Source organism: Triturus cristatus, chromosome 6 (assembly GCF_964204655.1).
Source record: "Triturus cristatus chromosome 6, aTriCri1.1, whole genome shotgun sequence".
NCBI lineage: Eukaryota > Metazoa > Chordata > Amphibia > Caudata > Salamandridae > Triturus > Triturus cristatus.
In genome coordinates, this window is record NC_140589.1 from 1326080055 (window position 1) to 1326103857 (window position 23803).

Here is a 23803-nt window from a genome sequence, read left to right on the forward strand (position 1 = left end):
GTATGCAGTGCAAATAACCCTAGTTCCGCCTGTGGTGTGCGCCCAGGATGCCCTAGGCGGGGGGGCCTTGACAACAGCCACGGACCTTAATCATTTAAGATGGGTGCCTAAAAACCACCGAGCTGTAGTAATTGCTTTTTTAGATGGGAAAAATCCCAAAAGCTCAAGATGCCTCTGCATCTACCCTGCGGGCAATCTGTCTCGTCAAGGAGCACCCTCCTTCTACAGATCAATAGACAAGCTTGCATTCCTGCCTCGCCATGGGCTTTCTGTGGAATATTCATGTTTCCACTATTTGAGCTGCAACGCTCCACTGTTACCATCGTTGCTGCTAAATCACTAAAGAGAGTGAGGGTCAGATATCCATGTTCCATCAGTAATGAGTCTCATTTCATTGGTTTTACACAATAATATGTTTTATTTCATTTAATGTTGCTTCATTTGATTTGAGGATTATGGTGCTATCATGTGTTATTATGCATGCAATTTTTTACTTTGATTTGATCAAATAAAAATGTCGGCATATATTCCAACCCTCCCAATTTAGGCGGGAGACTATCGATTTTAAGGCTAGTCCCCCGCCTCCTGATTCTGTCATGTAGAAACCTGATTCAGAGTTTTGTAAATTGCCAAAAATAAAATTTGAAAGGCTGTCACAAACCCTCCAATCTCCCTCTCCGAGAATTACAGTTTACATCAAAGGTTAACTCTTTGTCCTTAATTCTTGGAGGTGGAGACTAGAGCATGTGACGGCATTAAAACTTTCTTTTTGGCAGTTTTACAAAGCATAAACAAATACAGAGTTTAGAACTGAGACCTCTGTTTTAGTTTGCGCTGTAAGTATACTGCCAAAAATGATAAACAGATTGCCTATCACCATACATACCAACAGACCAGATTCAGGCGCATTACATTTGCTTCAATATGTCAGTGGGGAAAAAAACATTCTCCCAACTATGCTTTTAAAATCTCTCGCTTGCCTGCTTCAAAATGTTGACATGTATGCTTTGGGCAAAGTTCGCACTATATAAAACTGCAAAAAAAGGAGGGGGGGCAGGCTAGAATGGAAGATAGGCAAAGGCATTGGGGCTGGAGAACAGCAGAGAAACAGACCTCCGAAAACCAGACCTCAGACCAGACACCAGGCCTGAATCAGGGGCCCGGTGCGTTCTTTCCCTTTTGTTGTATGAGGTCTCCTCAGGCGTCCTGGAACAAGCATTAAAAATGCAATAGGTCTCGCCTTTGATTAAGTTAAAGCCATTTGCTTTGCTATACAATACCATTAGCAAAGCAAATGACTTTAACTTAATCAAAGGCGAGACCTATTGCATTCTCAATGCTTGTTTGGCTATGTTTTCTCTCATCCATTATTAGGCCATACTCTATCCTTGTATAATGATCTGCAACATTCCATCTTGTGTTGTGTCATTATTACATTTTTTGATTAATTATTTCTAGTTGTTTCATGTCTTTACATCAGTGATGCAGGGATATGTTTTCCGTGAGTTTATCCTCCTAATGAGTGTTTTGGCCTTGCTGTCTTTTTTGTTTGGAGGTGCTCTGATAATTCTATACATTTTTTCTATGCCCAACAGTAAGATATAGCTGTCAAGTTCAGCTCTGAATGTATTGTTGTGGGTTCTTTATCTGGGCTTTAAGAGTCTATTTACAAATGCATGTGTCTTTTCCGGTCAGAATTAAGTCCTCTAGGGTCCGAGTAGGTCCTTGGACTTCAGAGTCATATAGGAGAATTTGATTCTCATTTATATAGGTTGGTGTGAGCTCCATTATTTGTATCAGCGTTCCTTTTATGAGTGGCTTTTGAAAGGGAACATACAATACAGTCACGAATACAGTTTTTGATAGAAGGAACACTGGATTCAATAACATGCAGAAAGGTGATCTGCGAAGCTCCTTTCATTCCCGCCATCTACTTCCCAATGTCTTGATGTGTTGAATACCAGAGTTAACAAAGCAACCTACATTTGCCTTAGAAGTGTGATTAGATTTTTACCATGCCACATTTCAATTGCTACACCTATTAGATTCTACAAAGCAAGCACATTTAGGCCCTATGCGGATAATGCAGCAACTCTGAGATCCTGGGCATGCATTGCTAGCACCACTGTTGCAGGATAAACTAATGCTACCAGTCACAGGGCACTTATGGTACAGTTGACCTCATCTCCTTAGTGGCAACACAGTGTAGGTCCTTTCCAAGTGTAGAAAGATTTGCCAACTTAGCACTACTACATGGGGAAGACAGCTTTTGTCACTTCAAGATGCATGCATGTTGGTGGGTGTCCCATTACATCAGGCGCGGCACATATTTGTGTGTAACTGTAGGCCATTTGGAAGTAAATGGTAGCCAGCTACACAGGATTCACACTGATAATGCAACAGACAAATATTCAAGGAATCTGAAGGCCGCTAACAGGCTCAGTGCTCCTGCAATGAAGCTTTTTACTTACTCCTAGCCCTTGCATGAAAGCTTCGACATTGTGGAGGCTGTCTCCAGTGTGCCACATATGAAGAGCCCACCTCCAGACCTGTGTGAAGCCACCCCTGCGGGGGTAAAAGTGAGAGACCTGGCCTGCAATAACAACATGGTGTCAAAACTCCGTTTAGAGGGCCACGGGGCAAGCAGGCATCACTGAGCTCAACCGTGGCGGTGGAAGCCTTTCATTCCTGTAGTGCCAAAGCCCGACCTACCATGGATCCTGAGTAACTGGACCAAGTCCCCCCTCAGTACTTGACTCAGTAATACCATGGTTTGAGCTGTCCATGGTTCCCTCTGTGGGGAGGTAACTATTAGATATACAAGGTGAACACAGGCTCACAACTCAAAATACACACAGCAGAAGCAATAAATGATTGTCCAGCCAAATACTCACATTTATGAAAAAGAAGTATTTTATTTTACCGCTACTAACACAAAGGGAAACATGACATTCACAAATAACTTCCAATGTTTCCCATCAGGTCACATCTCTAGGAATTCTTAGACAGTCTCCTATGCACCCCCCTAGCATAGTTGTTATTCCCCATTCACAATAGGCAACATCCAGACTAAGTCCCACTAGTAATCCAAGTTTCAAGAATTCAACTCTGACTCTATTTTAAAGAAGTACTATCTAGCAAGCACATTTTCCCAGGGCTGACTGACTCAAAATCTGTCTTAACTGCAGGATCGGAGTGACTGGAGTTCCTGAGTACCCCCTCCGTGGGCACTGGAACAGCAGCGGCTGGTTCAGGTGAGTTCACTGCATGCAGCCCAGGCGGGCTATACTCTGCGGTCCTCAAGTTCCTTGCATTTGGTCATGCAGCAGCAGTCACCAGAGATTCGTTGTGGCTCCTCCAAGCTGGGGTCTGTCCTATGGTGAGCGGAGGAGAGAAGTAGTATGAAGGCCCTGACTCTGATCCTCTGTCATGGTGCAGGTCCACAGGGGTCCCCATGGCTGCCTCTCTCATCCAGTGACAATGTCGACCAGGTCACAATTTTTGCTTGGTTCCGGTGACCCCCTCTGGCATACTGGATCATCGTCTCTCTAATGACATGGGCTCCAGCCCGATCAGCATAGCAGATTAATTCCCAGCAGAACCTCCTTGCATATGGGTATGTCAACTCACCACGGTACACAGGCTACAGCCCACTCTGCACGGCAGTCTGTCCACAGCCGCCCCTCCTGGCATACAGGGTCACTGGTTCTTCTCTGCACATGGCCGATGACCCATTTGGCACAGCGATGATCACAGCTCACTTCACGGTGGCCCTTCCTAGCATATGGGGTCATCAGTTCCTCACTATACATGGGCAATGACCCGTTCACCACAGTGACAATCAAGGTTCACTTTTTTCGATTTTCTTCCTGCGTATGGGCAATGACCTGCTCGATGCAACAGCCGTCTCCTCACACCTCGTTAAAGGAGTCCACTCAAACCGATTTCCCACAGGACCTTTCTACCTCCAACACTCTCCTCTTTGTCTCAGGCCACACTTGTCTTGGCTGGCAGGCAGGCATTGGTGCACCAGGGCAGGTGGTCTTGGATTCCCTGGGTGATGTTTCCTCACCCAGCTGGGAGACTAGAAGGCCTTGCCCCCCCCAGTCCTCATCACAGGGAGAAGTGTTGCAGAGCTTCTCCACCTCTCCCTGCCCGAATGACTGCTTGACAGTTAACAATTTTGGGGGTTGCAAGCTCCCCTACTTATAGTCCATTTGCAGACAGCAAATGTGATTTAGAGTCTGAAATTTATGTTGTGGGTCTGCTTCCTTTTGAAGTGTCTACTCTTCTGCCCTCCATTCCTTCGGAAAGCAGTCTGCCAAAGCAGGAGCGACTCCAAAGCTGATAGCCCCATAGCACGGGCCATGGGAATGACTAGGAGCTCACGCTTGGATGTGTGTCACAGTGATATGTGTATCAAAAGGTTAGCCCAGCCCTACTCTTAACCCAGCCCTACTCTCTATGATTCTCTTATCAACCCATCACCTTCCTGACATATGCCCAGGCCCCTTCCTTGTGACCTCTCTTTGAGTCATACAGCACCTTTTGAAACGTACCGGGGGAGCATGGCTCACTCGCTTCTCCAATGTGTTCCAGCCAGCTTACAGGAATGCAACAATCCACAAACCTGTCTAGGAGTTCCTCTACCTTCTCTCCTCATATTTCACCATGCAGCTGTGGGTCTCCCCAAATGGAACTCAGAATCCTCCATGTATTTGTACCATTTACAGGCTCACATACAGCCAGCAAATGCACATTACATGCATGCACTGCACAGTACTACATCCTTCATGTATTGTACCACTCACAGGCACACATACACCCAGCACTTGACCATCACATATGCACTGGGCAGCATTATACACCAAACTGATGTAGGCTAAGGGTGACTTAAAGACACAGCAGCTAATAAGCGAGCATGTAGGCCTCACTTCAGTGACACAGATAAAAAGGGCTTGTTCACTCAATCAATAAAATCTTTATTTTAATCTCTTTTGAACAGATCATAAAAGCACGATTTCATCAAAAATCTATTAAATGTAAACAGTACAGATAATTAGATAAAAATGTTTAAAATCTTAGTACACTTTGGTTGTCATTAAATCGAGGTCAGCTTGAGTATCTGTCTTGGTTTCATTTTTACAATAGTTCATTGAATCCACAAGCCGCCCTGCACCTTTGTCTTTTTCATGCAAGCCCACAGAAAGAAGGCTACTGAGAAACAAAGATTTATGCCATAACCGGACGCAGGCAGTAGCATGGTGGATAGCTGGCGAATAAAGCGAATTATCAGCGGGTCAATCCCCATCCCCTCCATCAAAGGCCACAGCCTCCGGTGGGACGAACAGTTGAAGGCCGCAGACAGGTCCATAAAGGCCATACAGATCTTCCTGCCTTTTACTTTGGTGTATTTGTCTATACAAAGTGAGAGGTTGTGGCATTGGTCAACTCTCCCCTTCCCCCTCTGGAAACCGTATTGGGCCTGTATCATAATATTGTGTTATTGGGCCCATTCCTCCAGTATAGATAGTAAAAGCCAGCCCATGAGCCTGGCCGTGGTATCCAGTAAGGAGATCGGTCTATAGTTCTCTGGGCTGTCCCTGTCCCCTTTCTTATAAATTGGGATTATTACGCTCTGCTGCCGGGATGGTGGGGGGGCCCTCAATCACTATGCAGTTAAAAAAATTAGTTAATAGGGGGGCCTACAGGTCATAGTTGTCCATCGGGGCTCGGTGCCTTCCCTGGGACACAGGCTACCATCCCTCTTGTGACCTTGCGAAGGGAAAATTTATAGAGGGCCTTGGGGTTGAAGTTCTGTTTTGATGGGGAGGGGGACAGGCGGGTTGTTGATGCTTTCGAAATATCCCACCCATGTGTCTTCACTTAAAAGTACATCCAGGGAAGGATCTTTTGGATCTTTGAAATAGGGTGCATTTATGACTTTCCAAAAGTCACTCTTACTGATCACAACATGGTACGCTGTCACCACCGTGTTTGTGCAGCTTAATCCCTGGTAAAGGCAGTAGTCTTCCTCCAATATGAGGGTAGCGCTGTGGGCAGGCATGGACGCCCATTATCATGTGGAGGACTTTTCTGTCCCGACACATAGAGTTGGTATTGTACGTGTTTATACCTCTAGAGTAAACTCTCACTCAAAGATGGTAAGCATACACAGACTTGAGGTCTGCTTCTTTCACATTGCTCTGCTTCACTCCGTGCTTATGCACAGCAACACGTTTGCCGCAGCACGTTTGGCACGCCTTTCTGAACTGTGCCCAAGTAACAAAACTCTTCCCACATAGGACACCAACCATGGTCAAAAAAAATGAAGTAACTGCTTACTTGACCCCCTTACTTGACCGCCTGGAAGCACTTTGTGACTTTACAACAGGTATTTGGCTTTATTCAATTGCTACAATACAATATTCAGGATTCTAGTGTAACAAAAACAAAACAGTGGAAATGCCGGAACAGAGGTGTGATTCATCTACAAAAAGGAAAGAATTGATAAAACGTTTATACAGTAGCTGCAGCTGTTTTGCCATTAGTATAGTCTCAGGGTGGTCTATATCAAAAAGATAATATGTAGTAACCTATAGTGTCCCTTCTCTTTGGCAACTCACTGTCTTGTTTAACTCTTGCCTTCAACAAACTTGTTCCACCACAGGCTACTCCACATAACGCCACCATCTGTTCTGACGCAAATTCTCTCAGCATACACAATTGGAAAAAGACTTGTTCTACTTACAGCCACTTATATTTGAGAGCTAAAAAAAAGTCAAAGCAGTTTGAATCACGCATGTCAACATTTGAGAGCTCCCAATAGGAGAATTTTCAGGAATAAAGAAGAATAATGCAAATTTTCCACAGATGGTGAGTTAAAAAAAAACATGATTTTATTAAAGACATATAGAGCATGCATAAAACCAGAGCCCAATTTGCTTAGTACTTATCTGTACTTATCTGTGCATGCGTCCCAACAAAATAATGATGATGGATCTGGGTGCTGCGGTTTTGTGCATGTTCTAGTAGACTGCTAAGGGTGTTTTACATATTGAAATGATATCAATGTTACTGTTGTGTATTAGTGTTATAGAAAAGATTGTATATAGTATTATGTATCTGACGCAACTCCAAAGCAAAGCAGGCATTGCTCAAAAAGTAAAACGTATTTTTTAAACTTTCAAAAACCGTTTATTTGCTTCATTCGGTGTGTTAACATCGTCAGTAAGCATAGAGGCACTGAATTGTGAAAAGAGAGTATTACCTCATATTATTATTTTATTTTAGTTTTATATAGAGCGAACTCGACCCGAAGGTATTGAAGGGGCCCTTTACATGAGCACCATTTATATTACACAGGGACCTGAAGGAATTAATATATAAATGGCAAACTCGTTTAAAAAAAAAAAATTGAAGTAGCCGATAGACGAGGGTTGGGGGCCTACGATAGTTCGTTGTCTCCATTTAGAACGGATACGTAACGTAAGAGGAAGAAAATGGTGGCCTAACGAACGAATTTTAGGGAGGCGAGCGCACCAGCGGCGACTTACAATATGGGAGGATGGGTAAAGAGCCAGCCCCATCGGTGACAAGTCTCACAGTGACCAATTAGAGTTCAAGGCAGGGAAAGGACAGCCAATGGCATAATCACAGGGCGGATGCTTGGTCTGGCGCTGCAAGGGAGATTTTTCTGTGGTGTGGGTGCACGCGCTCCGGCAGTTGGTTGCAGCTGCTGCGCAGACCGAAGCTGTAGCATTCACCATCATTGTCCAACCCCTCCAAACAAGGAGACGCCATGCTGCAGGACGACGAGGAGTACGGGAACGATTCGGCCCTCTTGGTGGGTGAGGAACAAGACGAACAGCCGAATGAGGAGGAAAACTATGAGGGGGCTGTTTACGAGACCCAGGCCAAGCGGCTCAAGACCGATGAAGATGGCGAGCAGGCGGCCTATGTTGCGCCCGAGGACGACGATCGGCGAAACCACCGGGTGAGTGGTTTGGGGTAACCGAGCCACGCACCTCCAATAAACGCCCTGCCCGATGGTTGGCTGAACACAGGGTCGCCGCTGTCGGTAGTGTGAGTGGTAACTGATAAGGGGAGAGGGGTAAATGGAGGACTTAAACCCAGGGACACGCATGCAGGTTATATACCTTGTACTGGCAAGGAGAAAGAGTACATGGAGGGGTTCCGCTTCGATGCGTGGTGAGGTAAGGGGGTATATTTCACCAGATATTGGGGTTAGACACCGGAGATGTTTGTTTATATTTGAGGATCATCTTCTACCCAGATCACTGTTAATTGGGAGCCCTCTTGGTGCACATCATGCTGCGATCCGGTATCGAGATGCTTCTCCTGTATCCGGCATAGTTGAAAGGCGGCGAATGGCGGTTTACTTAATACATCTTTAATTAAAATTAGCTGGCGGCTGCCATCTGGTCCCGGGCACCTTTTGTGGGCCCATGTTAATGGCGGTCGCCGGTACTGACAGTAGTTTGGGTTTTATGAAGAAAAAGTGGATTTTGATAATATCCGCATGATTTCCTCCACCCTTATAAGGCACCAGCGTGGTATTTGAGTTATTACCGTGTATCGCCTAGGCCACCCCCAGAGTTGCGCTGAGCAGGGCGTACTTTGCTTTTCCTCGTTCTGCGCCGACCTTTGCGCTCTTGGTACACCTCATTTCACAGATCCGGCGCTGGCTCTGAGTGTCTATTTGTTCTAATAGCCAGCTCTGTTACTCGCTCGTTATAGTTTGATCTCTTCGCCAGGAGTGTAATTTATTGACACACGCCGGGCACGCAAGCAGCAGTAACGACGGCGACATCTTGCACACGGCTTATGTTGAGAAATAGTTGTCAAACAAATGTGATTCCTGGACGTTTTATGTGAAACGCGCTGAGCTTTATATTCAATGGCTCACCTGTAGGTTTTTTAAAAAACCGTTTGCTCTTTGGAAAAAACAATTTCAATTGCTTCCCTTTCTCGTGTTCCCTGTGGAGGTGAAAAAGTGTAGTAAGCGATATCGTTGGTGCTTATTTTTTTGTGTGTGTTTGAGGAAGCGTTGGCCTGGAGATCCTAAGTTGGTAGGCAATGCATGGCGCACGCGGGTCAAACTATTTTTTTCATTAAGCACATCCAAATTCTTTTAGGGCTTGTTTATTATGCGTACTTTTAACTTAACTGTTGTTTTAACCCGTTTTGATGTCAGCGGAGGCGAGGCCTTTATGTGCTGCTGAGAACACTTTTTCTTATTTGAAAGTGCTTGGGCACATACTACGGTACAAAAGGGGGTGGTGATGGACGGAGCATCAGAACCAATCAAACACTCACACCGAGTCAACAGATCTGGGTTTGATCCATCACCGTTCTTTAGCCCACTCTGCCACCCCAGTTCAGACATGGCCATATGCATTGTCAGCATTCCGTCCATTAATTGTTTGTTGTAACGCTTTTCGCCCTAAGTGGGATGGGTATGCCCAGACGTGGGTCCCGTGCTCACAACGCCACTGGAGTCAAGCTATCCTGGCTGATGACGGCTGATAGCCAGAAACCGGTCCTATGATGCTTGATTCCGGTCCAGGGAAGACATGGCTTGGCAGTTCGGGCTGGACTGTTCCCATGAGGCACAGGGTCAAGAATGATTTGCATATGGCCATGTCTGAACTGGGGTGGTGTAGTGGGCAAAAGAATGATGGATTTAACCCAGATCTCTTGACTGGGGGAGAATGTCTGCATTGTCAGCATTCCGTCCATTAATTGTTTGTTGTAATGCTTTTCGCCCTAAGTGGGATGGGTATGCCCAGACGTGGGTCCCGTGCTCACAACGCCACTGGAGTCAAGCTATCCTGGCTGATGACGGCTGATAGCCAGAAACCGGTCCTAGGATGCTTGATTCCATGTCCAGGGAAGACATGGCTTGGCAGTTCGGGCTGGACTGTTCCCATGAGGCACAGGGTCAAGATTGATTTGCATATGGCCATGTCTGATCTGGGGTGGTGTAGTGGGCAAAAGAACAATGGATTTAACCCAGATCTCTTGACTGGTGGAGAATGGCTGCATTGGCAGCATTCCGTCCATTAATTGTTTGTTGTAACGCTTTGGGCACATACTACTGCTGGTACCTTAATGGTACACGCTTTCTTATGAAATCTATCCACCTGCCCGTCTTTAGGAAGGGGTTACATAATCCATTTTATGAGCAGAGACCCTGCAGTTTCTATCTCACTGTGACAGACACAAATCGAGTCATGTTTACTATCTAGATAAATCCTACTCCTTCATGGGGCAGTTGCATTGTTAACTTTATACGTTATGCTTCTTGCATATATTTCCTTTACTTGCCATGTGTTTTGGATGAAGGTTTAGACAGAGGCGTTTTTTTTGTTAGTTTTTTAGCGAAAGGACATACATACGCTTTCTGACGTGTGTGTGTGGTTTTTTTTTTGGTGTGCCAGATTTTTCTACCATCTGGCAGATAGAGCAATCTGAATACAGTTCTTGTTCTCTTGGAGGATACGATAAAGTCAGTAATCCGTTGAAGCTCTTTTACCTGCTTTTGATCGCCAGAAGAGAAATTTGCATGACGTGGAGGGATCCTTTGCCTCCGAATGTGGAAGAATGGGTTAGGGCAGCTATCAAAGTTGCACGTCTTGATCAGGGAGCGGAAAAGGGGATTTTCCCCGATATTTGGTCGGACGTTAAGGCGTGGAGCAAATCTCTGGGTATCGACTATCCAGTCGAAAGATTACACCAAGGCACCTACAAAGGTTTTGGTCTGGAAAGGCACCCAGACCATGGCGAATGCAGTGACCACAGGGCGGATATTTCAACGGAGCGGCTCCACAAAGTATTGCAGACGCTTTCTGGTGATACGAGGATTTAAATAAAAATTCTATCTGGCAATCTTTATTTGCACAGGAGAAACAAAATGGATTACTATACATCTTTATGACAAATTAGTCCCTATCCGTATTAATTTTGTCGTTTTTTTCACAGGGAATATTCCTTATAAACGTTTCTGTAAGGCTGCACCCTGGGCATCTGTGATAAGCTGCTTCTAACTTAAACAACCTCAAACTCCTTCACCTGCAGGCAGTTTTACGGCCTCTATAAAAAAATAGTTAGCCTGATCGTGCTGATTCTAACGCATGCTGCTAACTTATCTGGGTAGCTTCTTGGGACCCCCCCCCCCCCAATTTCAAAGGTTAGTTCGTAATGTTACTTTCTGGGGGGCTTCTGGGAACATACTCCAGATACTTCTGACTGTGTGCAATTTTTGGTATATTGTAAAAATAAAATGGCCTACGCTAACACGGAATAATGTTTAGGCTTGCATAAATGGATTCCCTACTTTGTGGCACTCTACCGCCTGCCATCTCAAGAAGGAAATATCTTCCCTCAGTGTTTGGAATGGATGAATGGCCCAGACTTTGCAAACTGATCTCTTTCATAATCTAATACAAGCCTGTACCACCCTCACAATCTGCCGGGCAAATATGGAAGGTTTACTTGGCACTCCAAGGTAAATGTCCGACTTGGTGTGTAGTTTATACATGGTACAGCCAGCAAGGGGCTTCCTTCATTGACCCAACTGAACTGTGCTGCAGCTGAGCTGTTGCATAATATAAAAGCAGGAAACCGGTTGGGCAGCCCCAATCCTTCTTTTAGCAATGGGATGCGCTTTACTACCCATACCAATTCATCTAGGAGGCAATCTAGTTAACAAAACGTGCTCAGTAGCATCTGGCACATGGTATTTTGCAGCACATTCAGAGACAATGGTAGACGTGCAATTTTCACCACCAATATGCAGCCCATAATGTATAGGGGCAATGCTGTCCAGAGGTCTGCCTAGTGTTGCAGTCCTTCAACCACTTTACCTATAATTCTGACATATGTCTTTTGGCTCCTGAGCGACCTAGATTTCCGCTAGGCCTGGATAAAGTTCAACTACGCGGAACTCTGCAAAGCGACAAAAGAAAACCTCTGCCGCATTACATGGATTTCTGCAAGCGGCAGAGTATGCTACATCGCGTTGATTGCTAGCGCCAGGTGTTTGACTCGCACTGTAAAATCCACACGTGCAGCGCATGGGGTTGCTGCTTCTTTCTGACAGTCAAGTAGATTATCTACTTAAGCGCCAGCTTCCTCAACCCGAACACAAAGTTTCTCAGTGCCAGCGGTAGCAACCAGCTTGCGTTGGGAACTCGCTGGGAGGTGGTCTGGAGTAAATATTTCCTTGCTAGTCAACGTGCCATTAGAGAGCACAGAAAAACTCAGCTAGCGAAGTGGAATTTCACGCCCAGGCCAAATTTCCACTGTTCCCACTCCAAACCTAGGTTGGGTAGCGAAGTGCCAGTTCTTTTTTTTTTTTTTTTACTGTGCCTAGGGAATTACTTTGTTTTACTACTTCTGTTTTCACACTCAATATCCTCCCAAATTCCTTAAGTTCCTCCAGGATACATTGGACCGTGTCTGTCAAATAAATCCAGGCATAATCTGAACCCTAATGTATAAGGTCCTTTATGACTTGGAGTGTCTAACTCCACAATTTACCATCTGTATTTAATGTCAAGAGTCTGTATGCATATTTTAAAGAACAAAGGTCCTTAGCTTAAAGATAGATAATGAAAACATTTGAAATTAGACTTCAATAAGAAATATGGATAGTCTTCCAATGTCCAGCCGGACAGAGGAGCACTTATTTAGAGCAGATGCAAAAGGAATTAAACAAAGTGAAAGCAGCAAAGAGGGTGAAACACGGGCACAATCCTGTACCGAGCTTACAAGAAGGAAAATGAAAAATTAGAAGAAAACAAAGTAGCAGGCAAAAACTTTGGAGCAAGTGGTGGCTTACAATACAGTAAAATCTTAAGTAAGCTCTAACCAGCAGTTACCACAATACAATTTACACTGTGGATAAATTGCGGTACTGTTTGAAAAGTCGAAGTTTCGATCCCTAGCTCCTAATGCAATGGGATCATCCTCAGGACTAAACAATTGCCTGATTTGATTTAGACGCCTTATGAGTGGGCTCGTGGTGTGACAAGCCCAGGAAACATGGCACGTAGTGAGGTATTGGATCACCTTGGATTAGGGTATGTTGATCATGGTCTGGGAGGATACGATCACGTTCTGTGTGCCCAGCCGGGCACGGCGTCTACGGGAGCGACGCAGGATTCGAGGCAGCAAGCAATGGCTGCTGATATGCGAGGAGCTCAATGGAGTATCTTAAAGACGGCGTAAGGTCTACCGTTCCTTACAGCATGGTAGCTGGAACCAGGGTGTGGTCCTATCACTCCTTCGATACAAGAACTATCACTGCTATTTTCAATGATCACCTCCAGTGCCTCCCATAGCTCCTGATTCTCACCTGGGGCCTCCAAGACATCCCTCTGCTCCTCCATGAGGCGTAGGATTACAGCACAATGTAAATAAAGGTTGCAGACTGTGTAGGATCTTGAATAGCCCAGCTCCAGGAAATCCCTACAAACAAATTATTCTGTCATGTGCATTCACAGCTCTTAACTCACCCCCCCCACCCCCCACCCCATCGCAACTATAGGATGAGTGTGAGGCATCTTGCATCTCAACAATCAAGACAGCAAACAATGACTTGTCTCCCTGAATAGTCCAGGTCTGTATCCAATATGGATGTGTATCCAATTGTTCATGTCTTCCATCTTATGTTTAGTAACCAGTAACTAGTGGGAGCTCTCAGGGTCTGTAACCACCTTTCATTCCAGGTTCACCAGAGTACACTGCACAGCAAATATTTGTGAGATACATTCCCATCTAACACCTCCTTAAACTCATCCTACTCTGTGGCCTACTGTTTGTGATTTATGATTATTCTGAAAGAATTGCCTGGTGAAATCTCATGTGGGCAAGAAAAACCTTATCCACGGTCCTAGACCCCCAAAGAGGATTTCTGCACCCAAGCATACTGAGCTTAAGAGTAAAGTACAATGGGGAGTGGCCGGAGAGAAACCTGTTCAGCTACATTACATCTTAAAATAGCTCAACATCATTCCTCGAGCTATCACATAGTTTGTTCTACTGTGGATACTGTGCATGTCTTGAGTGGTACAAGTAGGCCCTGTCCGCTGGATGTTGATGTCTCCAAATATCTATTAAACCAACGTCTGCCTTAACATTTGCCATTGCCACCTCCATACCAAGCTTACCAATGTCCCTGCTTCTCCTCTTCTAGGGAGTGTTTGTCCAGTTCCCTGTTGACACACCGTTATTGTTTCCTGCCCAGCAAAGCTTAATCTGGGCTCCCAGTAAGGGGAATCCGCCTTCATTATGGAAGGAAAGAATGTTTTATCATTCACTTTTTGGGGCATAAGTATATACTAGGCATGTCTCCGTGTCTTCCAAAGTCCCAAATACAATGGCATATTTTCTCTGAGGGTCCATTATTTCCTCTAGTAAATGAAAAGGGACTCCGAAGCAATCCATGTCAAGATCCCTCTAGATTAGTTGGAATAGCTAGCACCATTCACATGACCTCTCCACTTTTTCGACAGATGTTACTCAGTTCATCAGAGTAAGTGGGTCCCTTGTTGCATAGCAATTTTTGACCCCTTTTTATTTTTTTTAATTTTAAATAGCACCCTACTTAAATTTGATGCTGTAGTTGACCTACCTAGTTTTATTCCCTGACATTCTTGATCAGTGCAACAAGTAACCCCGGGGCCTGGATAGTTACCACAAACTCATTCGCTGATCCAAACCTTCCACCATATGGGAGGAGGTTAACCATTTGGTTAAACAGATCAATACACTTCCCCACAAAAATGTGGGAATCATAAATAGGTAAAGGTTTACACAACAAAGAATGGGCTCCAATAGTGATGTAACTTCATAAACCTCTCAGAATGGCAGGTTTAAATACATAAAATTCCGTATCCTACAAAGGGCCTACCTCACATCATATCATTGAATGTTCCCAGAGGCAAGCTCCAATTTGTCCCACTCTTGCACACCACATTTGGACACATGGTAGGGATTGCTCAGATTTGACGAGCTATGTCATGCAAGTTGGTTTTGGAGGTTTGAGAACCTATTTAGAACGTGAAAACCCATTTGCTTTCATCCACAACCAGTGTTGCTATATTAATGCCTCCTTTAACCCTTGTAAGGACAGAAAGGCCGCTTTTATTTCGTTGTTGTTGGAATAGCTTATTGTCAGGAATCTAGACAGGGTGAAGTTACACCTGTGCAATAATGTAATAATAGGAGCTGAGATTGCTCCAGCATATTTGAATTGCTGAAAGCCATGAAACTCTGTTTAATCAGATTGCTCAGATGTGTAATTGGCAGGAATCATAGCTTTGCTAATTTGCAACTTGTACTGGAGGTTGGCGCTGCCATGCAATGGATGCTTTTATACACCCTGTAGATCTTTCTAAACCAAATTTGGTTTTTCAGTTTCAAATACATGTCTAATCCACCTACTGGAAATGGTATAATACTTGGTTTACATCAATATCAGTTGTGCATAAGGTGTTATTTCAGTTTAATGGTGTTTGGTAATTTTGTGTTTCGGTGTGGGTAGTTATTTTGTCCTCGGTTCTGTCTTCGCTTTATACGTATAACTTTTTTAAGAAAAGAGAGACAAGATTTCCAGAGTTAACCCGTAACTGGGCCCCTCCCCTTTTAGGTCTCGCCTGACCCAGCGCATGTGCTGGTCTGGCGAGACTTATTGAGAGGGCTCCAAAAAGTGCTACCAGGCCAGCCTAGAGCTACAGTGCATGTGCGCGCACGCCGCGCTTTATCGAGATTACTTTCACGACCGCAGGGCCGCTTTGATGTTTGATCGCATCATTTTCAGCTGCACGGCCGCTTGGCATAGCCAATAGGTCTCGCTTTTGGGACCTTATAAGTATTTAGTTTTGCAACTGTTGCATGGCTAAACACTTATAAGGTCCCAAAGTGGAGACCTATTGGCTATGCCAATGCTTGTTTATTGTTGGCGTGGCGCACCTCTACACTTTGTATTATTGTTTTGAACCTCGTCTTAAGGAATGTACCTCGTCAGCATGTTATTGTATTGTGTGCAGATACCGATAAATGCTTAGATAAATACACTTTTGGAACACAGTCAGATGTAACACCAGTCAGGTATATACATTGGGGTAGACTCTTGGAAAAAGGCAAAAGTGCGCCTACATCTTTGTATTGGTGCAAGTTTGAAACCTTACTCCAGGCAGACTTTTGTGAATTACATTTTCGTATGTTTCTTAATGCAAAAATCTGATTTGCAAGTTCTTTCCCTATGCTCCTGGATTATTTTTTAACACGCATTCTCGCCATTAATGCATTTCCAACCATTTTCAGTGTGGAAAGAGATTTAAAAGGAGTTGGTGACTAGTATTACTCTTAAACATGTTCGAGGTGCACACTATGTTCCAACTCTGGAACCACTGCTTCCAGCCTAAACATGTTCGAGGTGCACACTATGTTCCAACTCTGGAACCACTGCTTCCAGCCTACTTTGAACTGCTGTATGTAAATTTGCACAAAGGTGACAAAATCTGAGCCTGTCTAGATTCCAAACCACAGTATAACAATCTGAGAGGCTGTTATCGGGTCATTGACATAAGCACACAACCACAATCGTCACCTTCTAGCATTGCACCAAAAGGGCTCCTTTTTTTATTTTTATTTTTTTAACAGGACGAGTAGCTTTCTGTAGTATACCGTCCCTAGGACCAGTAAATATTTTATAGAATTCCCCACCTCTGCTTTATTCAGGGCAGTATTACATACTCCAGGTTATTTCCAAATAAAATCTGAGAACTGGTATGGCACAATTTTCTAATGTATTAGGTGTCAAGATTCGCAACACATTCTAAAAAAATTTCGTGATATATTGTCTTGTCCAAATGACATGAGGTACACGTTTGAATAGGCAATTAAAATGGACTTAAAAGAGAGAGAAAATATAAGAGGAAAAATTATAGAACAAAGAAAGCAAATTGCGGGAATAGACCTTCGTAAGCTTTGGTAATTTGCATTCATGTGCAGGGATCACTAGTGTCCTAATTGGAACTTTCATCACCAGAGACCAAGATTTATGCAAACTCCATACTATGGTGGGGTTGCTCCTTCCTGATTTCAGGTTCACCGCAAACATAAACCATTGTTTAATACTGTATGTAGCATCACGCTTGCTGGGACACATTCTAAGGCGGAAGCACCTGTGCCGGTTTTTTTTTTTCATAGGGGCAATGATGCTCTTGATTTTCATTTTAACTGCTGTGGTACTGCTTTGTTTGTCGAGATATATATGCGCGTTTTCGGCTTCTCATCAGAGAAAGCTACAGTTAGTGATTTTGCACTGTTGGTAGTGACTCACATTTACTTTTTTGTCGTTTCCCAATAGGACGGAGGTGGGGTCCATCACAAAGTCTCAGTTTCGCCTGTGGTTCATGTGAGAGGACTCTGTGAATCTGTTGTCGAGGCTGACCTGATGGAGGCACTACAGAAATTTGGAACAATAAGGTATGTGAATATTAAGGGAAGACGGTAATGCTATTAAAATCAGGGGCAGCTTATGTGAGCAATATATTACTACGTTGGTAATGGGCAAGAACTCCGTAGTTCTAGCTTTTCTGTATGTAGGTTTAGCTACTCGGCGATGAAATATGGTTCTCCAGACTCTTTGTCATGATCCAATGTCCACTTTAGTTCCTTCCATTCCTCAGACTTTGTGCGTCACCGATTTTTTTTTTTTTTTTTTTTTTTTTTTGAAAACCTTTATTTCGAAATTCAGGACACAGCTATTCAGCCGACAGCCCGAGGGTTCGGCAGCATTGCAAGTTAGATACATTAATGCGTCCCGGATACAGTACGAAGAGTAATGCAAAGGTCCAATTTTAAATCAACACAGAAAAAACACACAACAAACCCCAGCAAGGCAGAACATTGAAATCCCATGGCGAAAGCCCCCAGGGGAGGCAGGACCCCACTCATCTACTAAGTATAAGACTGTGTGCGGAGGAAGAAGGGGAACAGCAGAGGCCCAGAACAGGTACCAAAACCATACTGTGCTGGAAGGTAGGTCAGGGGGAAAGCTGTTCCTTGGGAGGTTCCAGATCCGGGGCAAGACATATTCCCCCCCTGTATTGGTTCCACCGCCCCCAGATGGCATGCCACTTCCGGGGGCGACCTCTAGAGCAGTAGACCGTCTTCTCCCTAAACATGCTCCAATCCATGTTCTCCTTCCACGCGGTCAGTGTAGGGGGACCCGAGGAGCCCCATAATCGCGCGATATCCCTCTTAGCCACCATGTTACCCAGAGTCACCCATTGGGTCTGTGCCTCATCGAGATCAGTGGGCCCCCAAACGTTCAGGAGGCAACACCGCGCCTCCGGCTGTACCACAATGCCCGTCACCTCCCCCATAACTGCATGGACTCTCCTCCAGAACTCCACAATGACCCCACATTCCCAAATGATGTGCAGGAAAGTACCCACCATACCACATCCCCTTCTGCACAGGCCATCCTCCGAGAATCCCATGTGGACCAGCCTTGGCCCCGTAACATACACCCGGTGCAGTATTTTAAGCTGCACCAGCCTCAGACGCGACGGGATCGCAACCTCCTTAGGCGAAGAAACCGCTGACTGCCAGTCCTCATTATCCAACTCGAGGCCATCCCTGGTCCACTGTTCTCTCAGCCCCAATAGCAAGTCTGCCCGGACGTTTATCAACTTCTTAAATATGAGCGAAATCGTGCTCTCGGGCATATGACCATCAAGGACTCGGTCCTCAAGGGGAGAGGACTCCGGCACCTTCTCACCCTCCACTAGGACTGATCGAAGGGCGTGACGCAGCTGGATATACCTAAAATACTCTGAAGGCCCTAGCTCAAACTCAGTCTGCAACTCCTCGAAAGACTTCACCCTCCCCTTATGCAGCACATCCCCCACCTTGGATATCCCTATCAGATCCCACTTATCAAAGCCCTTCGTATGCCAGAGTCTTCCCAACTTTTCCGATTCAAACAATGGGGTAGCGAGGGTTAGCCTGTCCTTCCAGCCCAGCGAGTCGGTCGCCATCTTCCATACGCGTACCGCCACACCTGTGGGCCCCGTGAGGGACGAGTCTAGGGACCTCGAATACAACGCCCTGTAGTAGTTGCCGCCGCGCAGCAGCCACCTATCCATGGCATACCCAGGGCTGAGGGCAGGGCCGTAAAGCCCATGGTTGATCGCGCTCAACTGCGTGGCCCAGTAGTACCGTCGGATGTCTGGGAGCGCAATGCCCCCATCGTACCATGGGAGCGTCAACTTTGAAATAGCTATTCTCGGCCGCCCATCCCACAGCAACGTCCTTTGGAGGCCTTCGACCTCCCGAAAGTATTTAGCCGGTACCCAGTCCAAGGTGTTCTGGAGGGCGTAGAGGAAGCGGGGAAGAGACATCATTTTGAACAGGGCCGCACGCCCAACAAGGGAGAGCGGCAGCCTCCGCCAACCTTCAACATCTCGCCTCAAGCGTGCCAAGGGGGGGAGCAGGTTCCTCTCATAGCGCACAACAGGATCCATGGATATAAAAATCCCCAAATACACAAAACCTTGCTGGGCGACCTGTATCGAACATGTTCTAGGGATCGGTGGGACCTCGCCACTAAGAACGTACAAGTACGATTTGCCCCAATTAATCACAAGCCCCGAGTTCCTACCGAACGATGCGAGTACGTCACAGACCACTATAAGTGACTTCTTTGGTGAGGCGAGATACAGCAGGATATCGTCGGCATAAAGCGAAATACGGTCCTCGTGATCAGGCGACCACCGAAGGCCCCGTATATCCGGGTGCCAACGTATCCACGCAGCCAACGGTTCAAGGGCGAGGGCGAACAACAGAGGCGACAGGGGGCAGCCCTGCCGAGTACCCCTTCCAAGCTGAAACGGAGCAGATGCCCGACCATTCACCACAACATTCGCTAGTGGCCCTTCGTACAGCAACCGGACCCAACTCACAAACCCGCGACCGAAACCAAACTTGGCCAGCACGGCCCATAAATATGCCCACTCCACCGTGTCAAAGGCCATCGTGGCATCGAGAGATGCCACAACAGCCGGTTCACGCAGCGTGCCCGCCCTGGCGATGACGCCATGAAGACGCCTAAGGTTCAATGCTGTGTTTCGGTGCGGGATAAAGCCAGATTGATCCGGGTGGACCAGATCTCCAAGTACCCTAATCAGACGGGTAGCCAGGAGTTTGGCCAGAATTTTCGGCTCAGCGTTGAGGAGTGAAATGGGCCGATAGGAGGCGCATCTATCCCGGGGTTTACCCTCTTTGTGTATGACCACGATCGACGCCAGCTGCTGATCCAACGGAAGGATCCCATCTCCCCGCGCCTCCAAAAACATGGCGCGCAGGTGAGGGGCGACCCTATCCGGGAACAGTTTGTACAGATCGATCGGCAGTCCGTTCGGTCCAGAGGCCTTACCCGAATTCAACGCGCGAATCGCCCCCGCCACCTCGTCAACCGTGATGTCGCCATCCAAATCGTCCCTATCTATGTCAGAGAGGCAGGGCAACTCGATATCACGGAGGAGATCAGACGAGTCCTCGGGCGGCCTGTCCGACACAGAGGAATAAACCCTATGAAAATACTCCGCGAAACACTCCACAATCCCTTCAGGTTCCACAATCGCCTCTCCCCCCTCTCCAATCAACTCTGGCACCACTCTATTGACCCGTTCCTTCCTGTCCAGCCACGCCAGGAGTTTCCCTGCCTTATCTCCAACATCATACAGACGGCCCTGTTGTTCCCTGCTGAGGGTCTTGGCGGCGTCCGTCACCAGGTCCCTATACTCCGCCTGCTTCAAGCAAAGCTCATGCAATGAGGACTCTGTGACCTCCTCCTCCATATCCCCTTCAAGGGCCGCAATCTCCTCCTCTACTTGCCGCACTTCGCAATCCCTCCGATTCTTGGCGGTCACCACCAGGGAGAGGGCCTCCCCCCGAAGCACGGTCTTAAAAGCTTCCCACAGCGAGATCGCCGAGTCCACGGATCCCAGATTGTCCTTAAAGTAATTATCTACCTTCTTTACCAGGGCGCTGCGCATCTTGGGGTCTCGGAAATACCAAGGGTTAATGGGGGCCACCCTCCCTCCTCCCTCCCGACCTAGATCCAGCCGGATCCACACTGGCGAGTGATCAGAGATACCACGTGCCATGTGCCTCGCCTCGGATATCAACGAGGCATGTGCGGCCAGAGTGAGCAGGTAGTCAATCCTGGAGAGGCTACCATGCGCCCCGGAGTGAAACGTGTATTGACTCTGTGTGGGGTGCCGGAGCCTCCAGCAGTCTATCAGGCCAAACGTGTCTAGGAGGTCTGGAAGCCATTTCTGAGCCCCCCCTGTGTCCCTGGGCGGGCATCTATCCAGCAGTCCGGAACCCACAGCGTTGAAATCCCCTCCCACTACCAGCATGCCCCCCGGGAGAGTCAGCAAAGCCCTGCCCAATTCAGCAAATGTGGAGGCCTGCAGGGTCGGCGGTACATAAACCGAAACCAAAACCAAAGTCCTTCCTTCCCACCGCCCCGCCACCGCCACAAACCTCCCCCTATCGTCAACAATGGTGGAGTCCACCTCAAAAGGCAGCGATACTCTAACGAGGATGCCCACCCCCCTGGACCCAGAAGAGAATCCAGAGTGTGCAATGAATTTATACCCCTTCCTATTCAGGGCATAGCACGTATTGCCTATGAGGTGCGTCTCCTGCAGCAGTACAACGTCTGGCATTGAGCGTTTCAGAAATTGCATAACAATCCCCCTCTTAATGCGATCCCCCAAACCATTAACATTCCAGCTTATAACACTTAGGCCTCTACCCCCCATCCTCAAACGGAAAGAGGCCCACCCCACACCCGAGGCGCCGCCGTGGAATAGCCCTGAGGATAATCATCATGCCTTGCAGAAATAAACCCCCCAACAACAAACTCAAACTCCCCGTAACTCCCCCCACCCTGCACCCCTGCTGCAGCTTAAAAAGCCCCCCCAACTTGCAGTGTGCCTGTCGCCCTACAAAAACAAAAATCTACAAAAAGTACCCCAAGGGAGGAAAAGAGCACCCCTCGTCCTCCCGCAACCCTCCACAGTTACTGCACTCTATTCAAATCTTCAAATATGGTCAAATCAAGTCAGGCCGGCTTTGAGTTATCAGCCCTGTCCATCCCGGCCACTGTCTCCATGCTCAGCTGTGTCGTCCCCGGTCCGGCGCCGGGGCAAAGCGTCCAGCCATTCATCGGCCATAACAGGAGAGTCAAAAAAGAATGTCCGATCTTCATGCACCACCCGTAGTCTGGCGGGGAAAAGCATGGCATACTTTAGGTCCCGCTCCCGAAGCCTTCGCTTCACCCCCAGGAAGCTCTGTCGCTGTCTCTGCACCTGCTGGGTAAAGTCCGGGTAAAAATTCACCGACGCATTCTGGAAGGGGACTGGGCCCGTCACCCTCGAAGCTTGCAGGATAGCGTCCCGATCTCGAAAATGAAAGAGCCGGGCGACAATCGGCCGCGGCGGGGCACCCGCCTTGGGCCGTCCGCCCGGCACCCTATGGGCCCTTTCCACCGCAAAAAACTTCCCAAGGCCCTTAGGCTTCAGATGATTGAGGACCAGATCTTCCACAAGCGGGTCCGCCGAAGCCTCATCCGAGGACTCCGGGACCCCGATTACGCGCACGTTGTTGCGCCTGGACCGGCTCTCGAAGTCCTCCAGCCGGCGGGCGGCGAGGTCACTCTCGGCCCTCAGCTTCCGGACCTCGTTCTGCAGGTCTGCAACCTCATCAGTGAGGCCCGTGGTCTTGTGGTCCAGGTCCTTAACGCGCTCGTTTGTCGTGCCCAGGTCTGAGCGGATCAAGTTGACATCCACCAGGATGGCGTCCACCTTATGCGCCAGGGCCTCGAATTGCCTCCCCATCGAGGTCTGCATCCCATCAAGCGCGCCCATGACATCCTGCAGGGAGAGCTCCGGGGTCCCAGGCGAGTCCTCCTTCTGGGCATCCGGCGCCTGGCTCGATCCACTCGGCGATGTCTTCAGGAGGGCGTAGCGGTCCATACTGTTGACTTGGGAGTACGTTCCCCGCCTGGTGGACTTAGTCTTCAGCCGATCTCCTTCTGCCTTGCCCGACATAATGGACTCCAGGCAGTCCAATGCAGTGAGGACCGTCCCCTCTCAGAGAGAGGTATAAAGAGTGAGCAGGTCCGCCTTGTTCTGCCAAAGTAGCCCACCGAGCGTCCCTGGGGTTTTAGAGCCACCCAGAGCACTACAGTGTCCGGGCAGACAAAGGGAACGAAACCGAAAGTGAAAGAGCGAGGGCCTCCGTCCGGTAGTTCACACCTCACCAGGCCGTTGTTGATCAACTAGGAGTCGGGCATCCTGCCAACTCTAGCCGCTGGCATCTCCGGGAGTTAGGCCGCAATCTTTCGCCAGTCATAAGTCCGGTTCCCGATGGGCGATCCGACCGCGGGTAGCATCAATCGCCTCCCTGACAACTCAGCAACACGGTGCCATGCATACCATCAGGATTAGAGTCGGGATAGTCGACGGAGGGCGCGAGGGTCTCGGGAGCTCTAAGCTCACGCGGCCATCTTGGTCAAGCGCTAGGCTCCTCCCACCGATGATTATTTTAAATGTTGTGTACACCTGCTCTCACGTGTATTTATATACACGTTTGCTTTATTTGCACAGCTAAATCCGAATAGCTCTTTTGTTTGAGGTCTCAACGATCATGTCATTGTTGAAATAAAAGTGGGCCTGTATTGATACTTTAA

The 23803-nt window shown here is 47.3% G+C and overlaps 1 protein-coding gene across 1 annotated transcript in view; it reads left to right on the forward strand.

Moving 5' to 3' along the window:
* The first annotated feature begins 7683 nt into the window (after nucleotides 1–7683).
* Nucleotides 7684–23803, forward strand: part of HNRNPLL (heterogeneous nuclear ribonucleoprotein L like) — a 111763-nt gene continuing 95643 nt past the window's right edge. Inside the window, exons 1-2 of the mRNA XM_085612323.1 lie at nucleotides 7684–7996; nucleotides 17402–17520. Coding sequence (XP_085468449.1) covers nucleotides 7802–7996; nucleotides 17402–17520 — 314 coding nt within the window. The 5' untranslated portion in view covers nucleotides 7684–7801. The remainder of the gene's footprint in view (nucleotides 7997–17401; nucleotides 17521–23803) is intronic.